Consider the following 19,661-nt stretch of genomic DNA (forward strand, 5'->3'; position numbering starts at 1 on the left):
TTCTGCAAGCTGATCCTTACACCAGATACATGAAATAGTATAAAAAAATCTCTGGATAAGACTCCAGAATTTGTTAATTTCTCACAATTAAACCAATTGTATCTGATTTTATTTTGTGACATACACACACGCCCTTTCTCCCCCACACATTATGAATTATAATTCTAGATGCTCTTTCTTTTCCTTCATTTTCTTGATTTTTTCAGGCAGAGTCTTTGTCCAGAACTCCACTCTGTTCCCTTTCAGTTTCTTTGCTTCTTTCTGCTTTAAATTCAACTCCAGGTATTTTTCATTCATGTCATACACTGGCCATTCCACCAAACCTTCGCCATTAGGATTTCTGCACACAATAGAATGAAGAGGTGATACAGTGGTGATATAGACTGGGAATGGGATAATCCATAACTTCTAGGCCTTCAATTTTAATCCAGCCCAGACTAACAAAGCCACTTTCTTCTGACAGCTGTTCATTAGCATGTGAAATAAGTTAGTGGGCTCAGGTTAGCTTCTAATACAAACACTTCCATAGCAGAGAAGTCATCACAATAATAGGCACTGTGAGGAGGTAGTGTGGTGTGGAGGATAGGGTGTAGGACTGGGACTCAGGAGACTTGGGGTACATCGACACTACTGCAGCATAGCTGCAGTAGCAAAGACATTTCCTACATTGACGGAAGGGGTTTTTCCATTGATGTAGATAATCCACCTCTCTGAGAGGCAGTAGTTATGTCAAGGGAAGAATTCTACTATCGAGCTAGAGGTGTCCACTGTGAGAATTAGGTTGACATAACTATGTCACATAGGGTACAAAATTTTCCCACAGCCCTGGAGCTAGCTAGGTAGACCTAGGGTGAGATGTAGATTAGGCCTTGGGTTCTGTTCCTAGCTCTCAAGATGGTCCCAGGTCACAATTCCGACACATTTTAGTGAGGCTCTGGGTAGCAGCTTGCACTGTCACTACCCATGCTGTACCTTTTCTGTGATTAAGCAGAGGACTGAAGTCTCTAGGGCTATCCATGAAGCTACTTTGGAAACATTACGGGGTCTGCATAACTGGGCTGTTTAATTGGCTGTACATTCAAATAGCAAAATTCTCTATTCGAAAAGAAGCCATGAATCTTACCCATTTCGAGCAAAGTTAGCCCAATATTTCATTATTGTCCTGCTGAGGTGTTTCTCTTCCTCTGTAGCATCTCTGAAAGCTGGGAATATCAAAGGAGGCTTTGTTTGAAAACAGGTAGTAGGTGTAGATTCAGAACCACCTTGCACCAACTACAGTTAACCTTTTGAACCTCGGTATTTTATAGGCTGCCAGTCAAATTACTGCTTTGAGGGGGGTATGTGTGTTACAGAAAGGGAATGTATGTGTCTATAGCCTCCAAAAAGGAGTTAAATTACCATATATTGCTGGATAAAAAGGAAGCCTGGATGTAAATCCATGTTGTCAGGTAAGGACTGGGAAAAAGTGTCACAAACAAAAACTACCCATTATTCTCCTATGCCAAATTAATCAAACAGAATAATTTGTAATGGGAGGAGCAAGAAGGAAATATATGTTTTTAATTTTACAAGTAGAATTTTGCAAGGCTGATTTAAATATGGCCAAAGTCTGCCTTCTCATACACCCACTTGTGCAACTCTGCTGATTTTAGCAGGTACCTGTCAGCCCTCAATACCAAAGGGAACAACATATGGCTAACCAAGGGGTTCTCACAATTCTGAGGGGGGGCCTCAGAATGCGGCCACGATCTCTTGCTGGTGGCTGGTCTGACAATTTTTCCTAAACTACTTAATTAACTTTAGGAAAAGTAAATAAATATGCACATATCCATGTCCAAATCATTGTAATTTGTTTATGCAGAATCTTTTCTCCCAGACTCAATTAAAATAATGTACAGTTGTCTCTATTCTTTACTGGACCTAAACAGAATAGAATCACAAATAAGGTGCCTTGTACGTTCTTGTCTTTTGCTTTTTTTTGGGTTGCTTCCCCCTCCCCCCAAGACATGCTAGTAACTAAGTCTGCAGTGAAAAGTGATATTAATAAACATACAAATATATCACTTTTCACAGCGGACTTACTCAGCCCCAGCAAGCCTTGGATGGGAAGGTGGATATGGAAGCAGCGGGGGCCAGGGACACTGAAGGTGGAGGTGTGTGACCTTGGGGCCAGAGCTTGCCACCATATGGTCGGGGAACGGACCCTGAAGCCCCGTGGCTGGAGCCTGCCACCCACCACCCAAGGGCTGAAGCCTGACCCCACCAGCCCTGGGAAGGTGGGGAACTCACTGACTGCCTGCTCCGCCAGCTTGTGTGTCTCCAGAGGTGGGCAGGGCCCAACCAATGCTGGCGGCTCTGTGGGAGGGGGCCGCTGCTTTGTCCACGCCCCCTGCAATCACTGCCCAGGAGGCTGTGGCCGCACGAAAAGTCCCTCATGGCCGCATGTGGCCATGGTGGCTGCATCTGAGAAATACTGGGCTAACCTGCGGTTATACTGGAACAATAAACATACACTATGTTACAAAATTCCGTACCAGGCAGTGACGTCTCATCAGTAAGAAATGCCCCTCCAAAGACAAAACTAACTTCATCTCCATGATCCGCTTTTACAAAATCTGGTTTGAAACTTGCTGAACTTGGACGATGTTGGAATTCGTAAAAGTAGAGTGGAGAGCCAGAGTCTAAGAGAAAACACAATTAAAATAAATAGAAAAACCACTACAAATCCACAAAGGCACCGAGCCTATTCAGTGCTGCATGGGGAATGGAAGTTATAGATTTAAAAAAAATAAAAGGACAACATATTACATTTTACAGTGAGAAGCTAAAACAATTCTAGGCATGTAACTGGAGATTGGAATCAATAGTTTCTGACTTGAGTTTCAGATGAGACATGAACTCCAAACATAAAAGGAAGGATATCAGATTCAAAGCAGTTAATGGGTCAAGCCCCAGACACATTAAAGACTTAATTTTGATCTCTGAACGACTAAGAGTTCTTCTCGTTTGGGACAATGCAGAGGACAAACCAAAGGACAAAGCACATGAGCATTGAGAGCAAAGCATTTTCAATCCCCCAATCTTGCTATGGAACCAACTTCCAGAAGAAATCAGCTGAATCTAGAATCTCATCATCTTTAGGAGACACTATAGAACCTCTTGAAAAAGCTTTTCCACCATAGCAAAAATGACACCAACAAAATCCCATTGACACAACCGCCCATCACCCCGAAAAAGAAGCTGAAAACAAAACCAACCAACCAAAACAAAACACAACACATACTCCAAGAAGAGTTTTTTCCCCACAAAAGGAGAAGGACTAATGATGCCATGAAGTCCACTAGGGACTTTGCTATTGCTGTCCATTTTACTTGGAAGACAGCCAAATACTATGCTGACAGGTGGCAGTGTAAAATCCTAAAATAGCTAAATCGGTAACAAGAGTGACCTGCATACAAAGGCTTTTTGGCTGCATCCAGTACCAAAGGGGGAACAGTTTGGGCACAGTGATTGAAAAAGATTAGGGAGATATTACAGAAGAAATAATTAAAGCCTGCTTAACACAAGGAATACTTGAGTTCTGTCTTCGAGAGTTAAAGTGCTTATACAAGTGAAAGGTGGAAATATACTCACCGTAAGTATGTATATGTCTTGTCCCCAGCCCACTATTCAATCACCAAGATTAGGAAGAGTGCTGTGGCATTATGCCCCATATTCTTCATAGTAATATTATTATATGATTATGCTATAACTAGGATATATTTTATGCAAGACAGATCAAGTAAGATATTGAAAATGTTATGATTCACTGAATACAATTATCCTACTTGTATGCGTGTATTATTTTGGTATCTGAAGTTAGGAACATTGTCTATGCATCTATTACAAATGTGTTTACACCTGGGGAATGCCCACTAGACAGAATGCAATCAGTCTAGATGACTGGCTGGGAAGGGACATTAGCTTCTTCTAAGACCTGTTGTTCTCCCTAATCTCCCACCAGGGAGCCTTCCTGAGGACACTACAAACAGCCTCCGAGTTATGGCTGCTGTGACCTTACAGGGACATGTGATCAAGTCACCTGGTTCTGGACTCCATCTTGAAATACCAGTGTTTCCCCCTGAAAAGCATAGGAACTAAGCCTAGAGACAAAAGAGTTCCCACATAGGCAAAAGCTATTTAAGGCAGGAGAGTAGCATCACTGTGGTTTTTCACTGCCTCCCCACCGAAAGAGACTCCTGAAAACACCTGAGGAAGAAGGACTGAATTGGGGGAAAGGGCTGAACCCTGGCTAGGAGGATTTCTAGCCTGTGAAAGGAATACCTGGGGTTTTAAGCTGCAAGCAAGTGCAGTTTGCCCTTTAAGAATCTCTGCAACTGGCTTAAACCATCATTTAGGGTGAGAATTTGCTACTCATATCCAATATCTTAGTATATTAAGCTTAGATTGCATTTTGTTTATTTGCTAGGTAATTTGCTTTGATCTGTTTGCTATCCCATATAATCACATAAAATCTATCTTTTGTAGTTAATAAGCTTGTTTTCGTTTTGTCTAAAACAAGTGTGTGGAAATCATAACTTCGGGCAGAAAGCTGTTGCATATGTCTCTCCACATTGAGGGAGAGGGCGAATTTTATGAGCTTACGCTGTATAGTTCTCTGTGCAGCACAAGATGGTATAAATCCAGAGGGGTGTAGGTGCCTGGGAAGCTGGTAAGTGTCCTAGCTGTATAGCCTTCCCATGCAGGGGCTGGTCAGAAGGCCTGTCTGCATGTTATTACAGCTGGGTGTGTCCCTACCTGTGTGCTGGTGAAAGTGTGAGACTGGGACATGTCAGCTTGTCACAGCAGCTTGTCACAGCATTACAGGGTGAGTGGGACCCCAAGCTGATGGGTCAGGGGGAGGGAGGGTGTCAGTGGTACTCTAGTTCCAGGCAGCACCCTCGGGGGAACCCGTCACAAAGCGCATTAAAAAGTGACCCAATAATCTTCAATAATGAATACAACTGAGAATGCTTTGCCTAACTAGAAAGAGCGGTGACCAAATTGAAATCAGATCATGGACGTATTAAGTGTGCTATCTGAAGTCAAGTGACAATTGAGTCTTGGTAGGTTTGAACTTGTGACCTTTTATTTAACAAATATTAACTAGAAACTTACCTCTGTGATAATTAGATGTTTTTATAGCTGGAACTAAAAACATTGCATCTCCCAACAAATCCAGAAACCGGTCCCGCAGAGCGACAGGGTCGTCTGTGTCTCCCAGATACTCGTCTGTTATCAGAGACACAAATTCAGCTGGCACAGGCTGGAAGGAAGGATAAGGAGAAGAAATTAACCAAAAACCATTAAAAAGAAGTGTCAGTATCTAGAATTCCAAGTCAGCAATTAGCTTGTAAATCTCTTTTTTTAAAATCAGAACCAGACAGCCCAGCAATAAATGTAGCTTTTGAGAACAACCCCTATTTGTGCCCAGCTTTGTGTTAAGTACATGCAGATAAGTAGGTGCCCACGTGTGAAAAAATGCACGTAGGTCCTTCAGCATCTGTGGGATTTCTAAAAAAATGTATGTACAAAAAAACCCAGAACACTCCCCCAAGTCCAAAATGTTCAACACATCTGAAAAGAAAGAAACATGAGAAAATCTGCAGGTCTCTTACCAAGAACGGGTGCAGCATTTGTAATGTTGAGAGGATGGTTTCTTTTTGCATCCCCTCCTTCAAGCCAGGTATGTCCAATAACTACACAGGAACATATTAAAAATAATCATTTATGTTTATATAGCCCAAGAGCCTTAACAACTACACAGAGATTTACATATAAACCCACAAATGAAAGGTTCTGTAAAATGTAAAAGTTCATAGGAACTGCCATTCTGGATCAGACCCAAGGTCCATCTACTACACTATTAGGTCTCAAACAGTGGTCAAGACCATGTGATTCAGAGGAAGGTGTAAGAACCACACAGTAGGCAGGTGTGGGTAATCTGTCTCCCTTCCCACACCCGAATCATGTCTCATCCTGATCTCTAATAGTTAGAGACTGGTTTCAGACCTCATCCCTCCCAAAATGACAACAACAATTCTGGATACTCTTATCATATGTGCGTCCAATCCCTTTTTGAGTCTTGCTAGGTTCTAGTTAAGGTTAGAAAAGTAGATACAAAATATAGAATAAGTAAAGCTTTTGCCAAGTTTTTAGGGGAAGGTAGATCTAGATATAAATCCCTAAAGTTCTCACTATAAAGTAAATCAAACTCAAGCTATGGGAGTTCTCCTAGTACAGGAGGCTCTCAGTTTGGAGAAACCCGCAGCTGGTGATGTGGAGGGAGTGAGGTTGTAAACTCCTGAAGTTGAATTGCAAAGCACAAAGTAGTAGTGACGCAGAGAAACCAACTTTTTTTGATGTATGGATGCCTCAAAAGCTTTATTTATTAATTAACAAAGACAGTGGTTTCCCCTGCGTGTTTTAACATTTGAATATCAGCCTAAATTTTCAAGAGAGATAAGTGATTTGGGGTGCCTTAATTTATTTTTGGATGTCCAGTCTGAGGCCCTTAAATGTGCCTGATTCCCAGAGAGTGGCACTCAGCGCTTTCTAACAAACCATCTGGGCATCCAAAATCACTAGTCAATTTTGAAAATTCTGGCCATCAAATTTCCCTCTCTTTGCTGGAGGACCATGGCAAAATTCTTAGAGGACTTCTGTGGTGACATCAGATACACACTGGAGCTCAGATTATAAGAGTGTGTGTGTGTGTGTGTGTTGAGGGGAGCCTGGTGAGGAATGTTGATCATTACTTTAATTTCCAGTCTTTTCTAATTCTTAGACTTAACTTTCTGCTACTCTACCCTCCGTCCCAGAGGTGGTCTATGTATGTAATAACTCTGGGATCCTTCAGAAAGAAAGGCCCTCTGTGAACATAAAGTAATTTTTTGGAAAGAGTGAAAACTATAAAAATGCACAGGAGCAGCTTGGGGCCGGGGGGTGGGGGGGGAAGGGAAGAGAAGAGGGCCTTTCCTAAACAAGAATGGGTGACCAAACTTTGTTTTTAATAGGAGAGGAGGCTGGTATAAAAAGGTTTGGGAAATGTGCCACTAATATGCAGTTAATGCAAAGACTGCTGTAGAAGAGCCATTAGAAATTACTTACGAAAGGAAGCAACCAGCCAAACTCATGATTATTTATTCCTATTATATATGGGACAGCACTGAAGTCTTTGCCAGCCATTAGCTCTTCAGGGTTCTTCTGAATAAACACACCATCTATAACTGCTGGGATAATTCCGACTTGCTGGAGGAGAAAAAAAGAACGCATTTTTAGAGCCCTGTGCAGATACAAAATTTATATCTGATCTGCGACCTGCAAAAATGGTCCATGGATATCTGTGGATATGAGCCAATATCTGTGGATTTGTAGGGCTCTACACATTTTCAATTGTTATGCGGACTTACTGGTTTTCCTATAGACAGTATTGCAAAGTTTCAACTGAGACCAGACTAAAAAAAAAAAATCAGACAAATATTAGTAACAGTGTGATGGGGTGGACTAGGTCTTGAGGTCCCCTGCTGGAGGCCTTGTGGCCCTGCCACACCTCACCCCAGAAAAGGGCAGTGGAGAGAGTCCTCCGAGCTGCCGAGAGTGGCTGTGTGGGAGGCAGCCAAGCAGGGCCCAGCAGGGTAGTATAAGAAGAGCTGCAGGGCCAGATTAAGCAGTTCCTTGCTTGAGTTGGAGGAGAGTGGATGGTACTCTGAACTGGCTGCTAGGACTCCACCAGGACAAGGCCCAGAGGAAAGGGTGAAGAATGTGCTGGAGCCACGGGGAAGTAGCCCAGAGAATTAGAGCAGCAATGCAGATTATTTAAAGGGACATTGTGGTCGGCTGCTATCTGTTGGGTCCCAGGGCTGGGACCTGGAGTAGAGGGCGGACCCAGGTTCCCTGCCAGCCACTAGGAAAGTGGCCTGGACTTTGAGGCACCCCAGAAGGGGAACTGAACTGTAGTGACCCAGCTGAAGAGCTGGGGCCAGAAAGGCCCTGAGAGGGCCAAGTCACTACCTCCAGGGGAGGAGCCCTGGGGCACTGCTCTATTCTGGAGCAGGGAAAACTTGAGGGAGCCATTACAGAGAGCACTGGGAGAGGCCCCTGCTGGACTTTTTGCTTTTATCTCACAGACAGATTGTGTATGACTTGGCCAGAGGGCTGAGTCACTGAAGACCCACCACAAACAGAGAGAGTCCAGGCACACACACTTGGCCAGGGGGTGCTTGTGAAAGGTGAGTGTGACCCTATTACAAACTGTTATGCAAAAAAAATTATGATGCTGGTCCCAGTTCAGCCCAGACACACCTCTATAGATGTCAGTGCCATTATAACTGCATGCACTGTGGCTGCATTTGATATCTCAGTCAGCCTCACCCACCTGTTGTTGTTGAACGTTCAAAATCATTTCTTCTTCTGGTTTCTTCCTTAGGCAATGAACCATTGCAGCTGAACTGGAGGTGTCACAGCCAGTTATGTTAGCGACTATCTGCAATTATTTACAAATAAAAAAAATTAGATCTTTTAAAATCTTTTAGGTTCTAGGGAGATTATGTTAAATAGTAAAAACAAGAAAGTGTTACAAGGAATAGAAAGTGGAATTTGTGAAGCTAACCTAGCACACACACTTACAAGTCCATCTTTAATGAGCATCAATTTTTCCATAACATGCACCTGAAGTCCTAGGATGGGATTGTCAAAACTGCTCATTGTTAGCCTAATTGATTTAGTCTTTATGCCAGATGCTTTTGAAAAATCTCACCCATAGCATAGAATACTAGCTGAATATGCTTACAAATCAGCTTGGTAGGTCTGGAATCTAAACAAGAGACCAAATGATAAGTGTAAAAAACATGTTGTTTTAAAGGGACATTTATAAACCTCACAAGAAATGAACGAAGCCAAGCGCAGCACTCTAGTTTCACATAACTGATCATCTTGTCTGATCATTGGCATGAGTTTAGAATAAAGTATCCTGCATCTCTTTCTGAACTGCTTGGCTGCTTTTGGTTGATGTAATAATATTTTTAAAAAATATTTTAGATTGTGCCAATAAAACAGCAATCAATCTCTAGAGTCCTTATATTCTACTGAAGCAGACTTACATTCCCCAGCATGAGCCCTCCACGAGTACCTATATAGGGGTATGAAGAAAAAGGAAGCTACATACAAAGTTTTAAGTCAAAAACTGAGTCTGAGGGGGAAGGGAAGAAAGAAACTCGCAAAGGAGGCAGATGACAGTTTCCACGTAGGAAAAACAATATGTAACATTTGAAGGATGGAATCTGATCTCTGTGTAATAGGTTGCAATGCACATGCCCCATGATGAAGTTTCAAAGAATCTAGCTGAACAAAGAAAAAATGTTAACTCCTCTGGAATGAGACACAGAGCTTAGAGGGCAGACGATGTGTCATCATAACTGTGCTGCTTCATTAACATAGTTAGTAAGAATGGGTATATCAGAACCTTAGCAGTCACTTCAGGATGTGAACTGAACACGGCAGAAAAAAGTGCAACTCCACTCTCAGAGATGGCTTTATGGAACAAGCCCTTGGCCAAAGGAGAGAGAACCTGGAAGAGATTGGAAAAAAGTAGGGTTCAAACATTATAGTCAGTTTACAGTAGAGATGGACCAGGCTTCCAGTTTCAGATGGACATGCAACCTTTCCCAGAGTTTGGGATGGTTGTTCCTATTTGGGGGGCTGGTTCAGTTGTCAGACTTGCTGTAGTGTAGGACGGATACTCATTGTTATTCCCAACGTAAAGTAAAACCAGGAGTTTGTAGGGGGGAGGTATTTCAAAGCCTCATCTGTATCCATTATAGCATTTGAGAGGAAGGGTGTGGCCTTGTGACTAAAGGGAAGACAGGAGTTCTATTTCTGGCTCTGCCACTGGCCTGCTATGCCCTTAAGCTCTCTATGACTCAGTCACCCCATCTGTAAAATAGGGATAATACTTCCCAACTTCTCAGCAGCATTATGAGACTCGATCAGTCAGTGTTTGTAACACACACTGAAACCCATGGATGGAAGGCAGCACAGAAATGCAAAGTATTGCATTAATCACTATAAAACCTACAAGGCCAGAAACGCTAATGCCTCCTGCAGACTCTCCAAATATAGTGACAGATCCTGGATCTCCTCCAAAATGTTTGATATTCTCTTGAATCCACTGGAGCGCTGCCACTTGATCCAAAAAGCCCCAGTTTCCATGAGCGTGTTCATCACCAGTACTGAAAGCAAGAGGATTCTAAGTAAGTCCCAATAGACTTTATTTTGCTGTTATTAAGTTTATGGTTCTGTCTCCAGAAAACAAAAATAATCACTTATGTACATTGTTTAGAATAACCTTATTGAAGATACATATTTCTACAAGCCTACCTCTACAAATACCTACAGAGAATGGGCCTAATTCAACCCTGGGGTAACTTCCCCTTCGGTGAAGTGAGCTGTAGCTCACGAAAGCTCATGCTCAAATAAATTGGTTAGTCTCTAAGGTGCCACAAGTACTCCTTTTCTTTTTGCGAATACAGACTAACACAGCTGTTACTCTGAAACCTGTCATTCGGTGAGTGAAGTAACTTCTGGTATGAATTTGGCCCAAGTTAACTAAGATACATAAACTTTTTCCTATTTGTGGTTTGACTTTTGGTTATAGGCTTCTGTGCATTTCTGGGTGATGAAAACAAAAAGAGACAAAATTGTAAATCCCCCCAAAATGCAGAACTGGAAAGGGTTTATGGCAACTCTATACTTAAAACGCTGCACAGCTGCAGCTGCGCCCCTGTAGCACTGAAGTGAGGATGCGCCTACCCTGACTTGAGAGAGTTCTCCCATCATTGGTGTAGTTAATCCATTTCCCCGAAAGGTAGTAGCTCTCCCATCACCATAGCGCTGTCTACCCAGAGGGATTAAGATTACTGTGCTGCTCAGGGGTGTGGATTTTTCACATCTCTGAGCAGCCTAGTTATACTGACATAGGTCTGTAGTACAGACGGACCTTAGTGCTATTATTCAAGGGACTCTCTAAAGGTTAGGAACTAAAGGCCATGCATTAAATGTACATTATAGACATTGGCTATCAGCATCACTCACTGTCAATGCACAATTTGTCTCCCGAAAGTTAACACTATTTCAGCGGATATAATGACATTTGCTGTGGGTTTAAAACCTTCCTCAAATTGATGAGAATGGTACCAAACCTACCTTGTACAATAAGCCAGTAAATTGAGGAACATCACTATGTAATGGGATCCCATGACCATAAAGAGAGGTACTTGAAAGAATGAACCTATAAACATGCTTCTGTATCTCACGTGAGCTGTGTGTTTTAGGACTTCATGGAGGCGTCATTTGAAGAAGCAAGCGTGTAAAATAGTTCTTTTGGACAAATATTTAGAGGAATGCAGCAGAACAGTGCTCCTACTGTTGATATTTAATATTTTATATCATTAAAATGTTTCACCCATTATATCCTTGTATACAAACTGTTTGTGTTTTAATGGGGATGTGATGATACAAAGACTCACCTAAAGAATCCAGTGATACCTAATCGATACTGTATAGTTACCACCACCAAATTCTCAGAGGCAGATAATCCAGACCCATCAAACATTGAAGCTCCACCCATCGACAGACCTCCTCCATGGATCCACACCATAACCTGAAAAGAACAAATCTGGTTACAGCTCTGATCTCATATGTAAAAACCCAAATCAGAACATTGCAGATTGAAGTTCTAATGCAGATGCACTAACTGAAGACTGGACGTAAGCTAGTGCTCGTGTTACACAGACTGTCCTGGAGACTAAAATCCATCCAACAGGGAAAACAAGGGCAGAGGCAGAGCCGCTTTTCTTCAGGTGTAGTCAGTTACATAAAGCTTAGATAAACATGGGCTACATTGACCCCTGTTCCGAGATTTAGACTGCTAAAATGCAGACATGAATTACATGAAAGGGAGGCATGGTCCAATAGAGCTAGAGATGCTCGCTCTCATACAGATTCCCTTTGTGGCCATAGGCAAGTCATTTAACCTCTTCTGCCTTATCTGTAAAATGGGAATAATGACAAATAGCAAGCTAATCCCCACATTACTCCTAGGAGTTAATTACTGCTTGTAAAGCACTATGTAAATAATATGGTAGGATTCAGAAAGGCTTTTGAAAGACATTAAGAAGGAACCTGTAATAGTTTAGATACAACTCCCAATTATGTCTTTCCAACAAAAACACACTTCCCTCCCCAACTCTTAAACAATGAAAGATGTGTAAAAAGCTTGGAGGAGTAGATCTAGGAAAAGGACCTCTTTCTCCTCGTCTGGAGAGCTGCCAGAAAAATTACTTCCAAAACACCTTTCTTAAAAACTACTCTTTAGCTTGAATTTTGGCTTAAGTGAGTACTTCCAGCTCTACAAAATTAAGGGGATGCAGACGTTGTCTTGGCTGCTGTCCCGTACTATTGGAGGAGATCTCTGAGCACTTGTAATAATTGCCATGGTTTGAAAACATTACATTTATACAGTAGCTTTGCTTACAGGTAACTTGGCTTTCTCATTGGAATGGGCAGGGGTATAAATATTCAGGTACAAACAGTCTTCAGAAATTGTGAAGTTAAGTTGTTTAGGTGGAAACATTTCTTCAAATTTTTCCAGTATCGCCTGGTCTTGTAAGCACCTTAAAGAACAGAAAGGAGAAGAAGGTTCTTCACTGTTATGATGACAAAAATATCCATTATCAGTTTCACTGGAGGATGTTACATTTCATCATACATTTTTTAAAAAATAATTTAAAAAATTCAAATCATGATTCTTTTTATTTAAATTCAGATTTTTTTAAAGTTTACATGCTGCTAGTTCTTTCTTCCCATCTTATAGTCTGAAATTGCGAATGTGGATGTTTTGTACTTGTTTCATCAATTAGTTTGCCAATTAGCAGAATTTCAGTTTTTTCATGGAGATTTTTTTCTAGTAAAAAGTTTCATGCAGGGGCCCTGATTCAGTGAACACACATGTGCTTAACTTCACTGTTGTAGGTATACCCCCTGAAACCAACTCAGCTAGTTATGGGAATATAGTTAGTGTTTGCAAGGTCAGGGCATTAAAATGGTCATCTCTGTTGAAAAAGTCAAACACAGGGCCTCATTAACATCCTTACTGTGATAACTCCACAAACCCAACCCCGAAACTGATAGCAAATAGCACATGCTATATTTCCAACCAACACTACTTTCCAATATACTGACCTTCCACAAGTCAAGAAGGTTGAAATGCTTCAACAAGGCTATACTCCTCCATTACAGTTTGCACGCAGAAGTCAAAGGGACATTTGCTCACTTATGCCTAAAACTGACTTCTATTTTTACAGATTTTGTGCGTGTATAAAAAAGTTCACAATAACTTGGTTCATGCACTGAAAGTTACTGCAACTTTTCATTGTTAACACAGAAGGAATTTTGTTTGAAGTCACTAATAGAATTAAAAAAAATACATACCAGTTTTACCTGCTAATGTTGCAAACACTGTTGCACATGTTTAACTTTAAACACATGACTAGTCACAATAACATCAGTGGGACTATTCATATGAGTCAGGTTAAATATTTACAGAATCAGGATGTTAATTTTTCAAATATCTGGGGTTTTTTGCTTATAGCAGTTTTGTAAAATTCAAATAAGGTACCCTACCAGTAGCACCATTGTTGTTAAAACAGCATTTAGAATTTAGTTCATTATAAATTTAAATCTAAAATTGCAATAGCACAAGTTTTCAAATCAGTTTGACAAAGCCTCAACCTGTTTTAAGTCAATGATTTAAAGAAAATCAAGTGATTTAATATACCTTGATTTAAATTTCACCACCCTGTTTCATCAGCGGCTCAATTTTCCCGTATAAAAATGATTTAAAAATTTGATATCAATTAGGTCATTTTAGCAACTTAGGCATTTGTAATGAATGCTTCCTTCACCATATTTCTTATATACAGCAGGAAAGAAGAAAAGAAAAAAAGTGCCAAACCAGTTTCTCTGCTCTTCCTGTAAGCAGCAATAGTAATTCCATACTGTATTTCACAAGACCTCACCAACAATGCGGTTTAAAATTAACTGTTTGAGGTGTTAACATCTATCACTGGTAATAGTTTAAACTTGTGTAGCACCTTCTATTCAAGAATCTCAAGCAAATCCTCATCAATTTCAGCTGAGTTTCCCAGTTAGAATTTGGGTGTGGAGGACTTCTATGAAACAGTCTATATGTTCTCCAGTCACATTCCATAGGATTATCACATCTGTAACTGTGTGTCCCGTTAAGACCAGCGTGCCCTAGACAAGTAGGAACCCCAACACTGTTGTTTGAGGGGTTTAGTGCAAGAGTAAAACAGTATTTAGTATTGCTAAAACAGTATTAAGCCTGCACCAGTTTGGGTGACTAGATTTACCATCAGGGCAGTTTTTCATTATTGTAAAAGCATACTCATTGGGCCGAAGTTCTCCTCAAGGATAAACGCCTTTCCCCAGTGAATAAATTCAATTTATTTAGGCCAAAAATGTTACATTAAAAAAAAGTAAAAGGTGTATAATTTGGAGCACAAGGGTTCTTACACTGGTGGAAAAGAAGTTGCATCTCTCACACTAATCCATGGTTCAGCTGGTTGTGGTGGGGAAAATCTCAGGGCTCCCACAGGTGGTTTTGCAAAAGGAATTCCAAGAAACACATTTGTAAGTCTGTCAGTTCCCTTGACAGTAACCTGTTTCCCTTTCAGTGGCCCATATTTGGTAGCCACTTCTGGTTGTTCGGTTTGTTGTCCTGTATAACATAAGATAAATAAATAACCGGACAAGTTAATAGCCTGATTCAGAGTCCTGCTGACTTAATGGGGTTTGGATCAGGCCCCACTAGCACCAAACACTAGTACCCATCGAATTTGCTTTTTTACCCCTTCTCTTCAAAGCTTTCCATTGTTTTCAGTGGCCACAGTAAATGTAGCTATTACAAACACTGATTTCTCCATTGCAGCGTACATTCCCCCAGTTTCAGATATTTTCCCGTCATTAGCTTTTTCAGCAGCTAGGAAAAAAGAGCCTCAAAAGCCACCGTTTTGCAGTCAGTCCCAGAGATGGGCCACAGTGAAAACTGCAGATCCAAACAACCATCAAACAACCACCAAACTTTTGAATGTTTGAAATCTGAAATTTTGTGACTTAAGTCTTGAGTCCTTCCCTATCTACAGTACGTGACTTAAAAGCAGGGTCTAAAGTTAACTAGAGTACAATTGTTATCCTATCAATCATTATACTCGGTCCTGCTGCTGAGCAGGCTAGCACACATCACAAAGTTCAATGTCTTGTGTAGTCTGGTAAATTTCCCCTTCGTCTTTGAAAGCTCTAATATTTAGAGCTAACATTTAAAGAAGTGCAGCAAAAATATTTCATGGCTCTGGTCAGTACTAGCCACACTCTTCCCAGACTATCAGCAAAAGAAAGGCTCCTTATTTTTCTTGAAAAGAACCTGCTCTGAAATATAGGAATGGTGGGATTTTTTTTTTTTTGGCACTCTCTCCATTCTACTGCCTTCAGCTCTCCTAAGTAGTGAGGTGCTGTAAAAGCACAGCAAAAACAACTATGAAGTATGGATACAAAGATGACTAGATTTAATAAGAAAAAAATAGTAATCTAAAGCTGTGTTCAGAACACAGCCAGCCTAAGCATTGGAGATCAGAAATGAGCCCACAAACACAAGAAGATAAGCTCAGATCTGATGTAAGCAAGTGAAACTCTATTGTAATTTAGTGGATAAACTTTTTAACTGGAGTTACAGCAGGTAGGAATTTGACCCAAGAACTCTGCTGTAGAAACAACAATTAGATAAAAGTTGAAGTAATTTCAACTGCTGATCCAACAGAGTTAACCATATAATGAGCAGCCTTCATGTGCACTCTGGATAGATTTTGATAGTCAACTTAACATTTCTACTTTCAGACAATGCAGATTTCCTTTCAAATATTTTATGTACTAATATTAAAATTAGCCTTAAGAAAGACTGTGATGACAAATGACCAGAAAATGTACAGACTAAGTCACACATTGTCTTTGTAAAAGTGAAATAGATCAATTCCTGAGAATAATCCTTTGTCTCCAGTACAAACTAGGTCCTGTAAACTGTCTGCCAACTTCATTTGGGGGAAAATTAAAATGAAATAGGATTTTGATTAAAAAAACTACACAGAACCAGACAGAAACTGATTGTGGAATCCCTGAATCCCACTCAGTGTTTGCCTTTAAAGTAAGACATTTTATTCCTTACCCTCAACTAGAATTGCAAGCACCCATGCTGCACAAATCAGGGACCAAAGCAAGGAACTCCTGCCAGGAAAAGACATTTTCTTCTGTGCGCTTGAACACAGTGTTGTCTTCCTTGTTTTAACTGCTGAAAAAGCAAACCCAAAAGTCACACTACAAGGGCCCAACTATGAACTCACAATTACATTCTCTTTCAAACACATGGTAGAAATATGTTGAAATCTGTTTTTAAAACTCAGTTTTGACCTAAGCCCTGACTGAAAATGAGTCAGTAGTTTTTGGAGGAAGTCAATATGGTACCTGTCACAGAAAATCACCTGGGAGCAGGGCCATCCCTAGCTATTCTGGGGCCCTATGCAGCCCCTCCACAGGGGGGGTGTGGTCCCAAGCCTCTGCGGGGGTGGGGCTGGCTTCGGGGGCAGGTGGGAACTGCCCCCCCCCAGCACTCACTGGCGGTGCGGCTGGGGCCGGGTTGCGACACTTCCCACCGCTGGTGAGTGCAGGCCCGACCCTGTGGCAGTCCTCAGGGGAGTGGGGGCGGGGCAGGGGCTTTGGGGAAGCAGTGGGGATGGGGCTAGGGCAGAGCAGGGGTGGAAAGAGACGGGGCTGGGGCAGAGCAGCATGCAGCTGAACAGGGCACCAGGAAATGTGGTGCCCCAAATTTCCTGGTGCTGTACGCAGCGTACTTTGCATATGGGTAGGGACGGCCCTGCCTGGAGTAATGATCACACTCCCTGCCTCTCCCCCATTTTGAGCCACACTTATGTCACAATCATTCTGAGTTCCTCTTTGCTTTCTGAAATGCAGGGTAGGAGGGCAGACAAAGCAGTTGTACAAACTATTTGAAATCAATTCAGCAAGGAAAAGCTGATAGGACTCACTACAAAATTAGGTTGGTGCACTGAGAGTATTTCAATAAACCTGCACTTCTTCCTGCAGAGGGGATATTGTTCAATATAATAGTCACAATACAGAACTGTGAGAGGAGTGCACATGTGACTGCTCACACCTCACAGACCCAGACTCAAGAGTGGGGGAGAAGTCAGGCAACCTGAACCCCCTCAGGTCCAAATGCCTGTTGTGTACCCTCACTTCCCTCCCAGTTGGCAGCACGTAAGGGAGCTCTCTAAGGCAATTGCACCAGCCAGAGGCTCAACTCCTCCTCTTCCCTTCCCCTTGCAAGGGATGAGGATCTGTCTGGAAAGAGGGTCAGTCTCTCAGACAGCCCCAGGACATTCAGTTTGAAGGGTTTGGTCTCCCAGAGTCTATTGCCCCTTTGCAAGGTTTACCTTATACCCCTCTTCCTGCCGTGTATTGCCTCACTATAAGTCAGGGGGGCTTTGGGAGCGGTGGGTTTTGTGGCTGTCTCCTCACACCGATATGGAAGAGGCTAACGAGCTCTTCTGGGCCTGTTCCACGCTAAGGAGACCTACCTGCTAGGTTTGTTCAGCCTGGTGGAGAAGGAGGAGCTTAAAAGGGGGGAATTTACTACAGGAAGGGGCGCTGAAGAGGAAGAAGGTGCTCCATCCAGAGACTGCTGGCCATCAGGCCATTAATTTAGACTTGGCTGAGGGCAATAGCTGAAAAATATTGTCACCCGTCTGAAGAGTCCATAGTCATACCTCCCCCCCACTGTAATTTTGTTCCTGGGTGTGTTGGGCCTTCCTCAAATTCTCCCGGGTGAACACCCCTATATTTCTGAGTTGCTCACTTAACTGTATGATATATTGAATTGCGCTTAAGGCCCCCCACATCTTTTTCTTCCTGTCCTTCTTGTCGCAGATCTAAGATGCCCTGCAGTTGGCAACCATAGAGCAATTAGAACGGGGAGAATCCTGTAGAGGCTTGTAGGACCTCCTTTATGGCAAACAGGAGTGGTAGTGTAACCCGGAAAATGGATTTTGGGGCACCCCTAGAATAACCTGCCTATCACCCCTTTAAACTGTCCTTCCTAAGATATGGGTTTCCAGGGCAGTTAAGGAAACATTAGAAGACATAGCTATAACCTTCCGATAAAATGATTGACACAGGCAGTATTTTCTCCTAAATAAAGTATCTTTTACGAATGTAACTAATAATCCCTACCACAGTATAATCTACAAATAAAAATCAGACACAAATCCCTTATTGCAAGTTAAAGAGCAATTAAACCACAATAACATAATTTTATGATACTGAGTGGATGCGCTCTGTAAAGGCTGGTCCATTACAGATCGCTGACAGCAGTTCTTAAACGTACTCTAAATTTTACATAGGTAACTTATGATTAACAACAGAATTTTATGCATCTTTATTAACACCCATACACACACATTAATACTATACCCTACACTACGCTATACTATACCATACTTATATTTATACTGTAATTAAAACTAATGGGTTTACGCTATCTGCTGACTTTAGCCGCTACCACTGCTGTTGCTGCTTTGCCAGATTGTTCCGTTCTGTTCTGCTCCGTCAGGTCAGTTCTCTGCTTGATCTCGCCGTCTGTTCTGCTCCGGCAGCCGCTCTCCTGACTCCTCACTTCTTCTCTCTCAGCTGTTCTAACCATCGACCTTTTATACAGTGCTCTCAGCTATCAGATCTTTACTGCACATGCTTATCACTACTTGTATGCCACAGAGTTATGCCGCACCTGTTTGGCTTTGTGGCAATTCTATGGAGGGTGTTTTTTTTTAGCTGAACTTTCAACTTTCTGGCCTACTGTCAGCAATGAAGTATCATATGACCTGCAGCTTCTAATGGTAGACTGACTTTTGCCTATTCAAAATGGAAGCTAGGGACACAAAATGGAGTCCAAAGAATCTCTCCAGTATCAGAGCTGGTCCCACTGCCTGGGTTTGTCACTTCAGCATCCCCTTCAGGGTCTTATTAAACCACCTTACTAGACCATCAGTCTGCAGGTGGTACACTGAGGTCTTCAGAGACTTGACCTTCAGAAGGAAGCATAATTCCTGTATCATTTGGGAAGTGAAGTTAGTCCTGTGGTCTGTTAATATTTCGCAGGGAAACCTTCTGAGTGAGAAGCGCTTCAAGAGCTCTGGAGCTATAGCTGTTGCTTTTGGGGAGTGGAAAGGCACAGCCTCTGGATACCTTGCTGCATAGTCTACAATAACTAATATGTACTGATGCCCTGCTGCAGTTTTTTCTAGGGTGACCATGTCGACCGCGATCCTTTCAAAAGAGGTGTCAATCAGGGCAGAAGGACCTAGGGTGCCTTGGGAATCCCTTTGCTTCTAGCTAGTTGACACTCTGGGCAGGAGGAACATTATTCTCTCACTTCATGGTTTACGCCTGGCCAATAGACTTGAACTAATATCTGGGCCAAT

General features: G+C 42.0%; 1 protein-coding gene across 4 annotated transcripts; it reads right to left on the reverse strand.

Moving 5' to 3' along the window:
* Positions 1-87: 87 nt before the first annotated feature.
* Positions 88-18,974, reverse strand: LOC140896314 (fatty acyl-CoA hydrolase precursor, medium chain). 4 transcript variants are annotated; one of them, XM_073307936.2, is made up of 14 exons: positions 18,731-18,974; positions 16,334-16,456; positions 14,632-14,836; positions 12,572-12,710; positions 11,565-11,698; positions 10,115-10,268; positions 9,503-9,607; positions 8,417-8,524; positions 7,150-7,290; positions 5,658-5,738; positions 5,158-5,305; positions 2,535-2,681; positions 1,124-1,202; positions 88-340 (listed from the first exon to the last, which is right to left on the reverse strand). In XM_073307936.2, the coding sequence occupies exons 2-14, from the start codon at positions 16,407-16,409 to the stop codon at positions 157-159; spliced, it is 1,701 nt and encodes a 566-aa protein (XP_073164037.1). In that variant the 5' UTR covers positions 16,410-16,456; positions 18,731-18,974; the 3' UTR covers positions 88-156. The 4 variants fall into 4 exon arrangements, with proteins under 4 accessions (XP_073164037.1, XP_073164036.1, XP_073164034.1 ...); XM_073307935.2 differs by having other exon boundaries at positions 16,334-16,453; positions 18,718-18,974; XM_073307933.2 differs by having other exon boundaries at positions 18,718-18,974.
* Positions 18,975-19,661: the final 687 nt, after the last annotated feature.

This window comes from Lepidochelys kempii, chromosome 12, assembly GCF_965140285.1.
Source record: "Lepidochelys kempii isolate rLepKem1 chromosome 12, rLepKem1.hap1, whole genome shotgun sequence".
Lineage (NCBI taxonomy): Eukaryota > Metazoa > Chordata > Testudines > Cheloniidae > Lepidochelys > Lepidochelys kempii.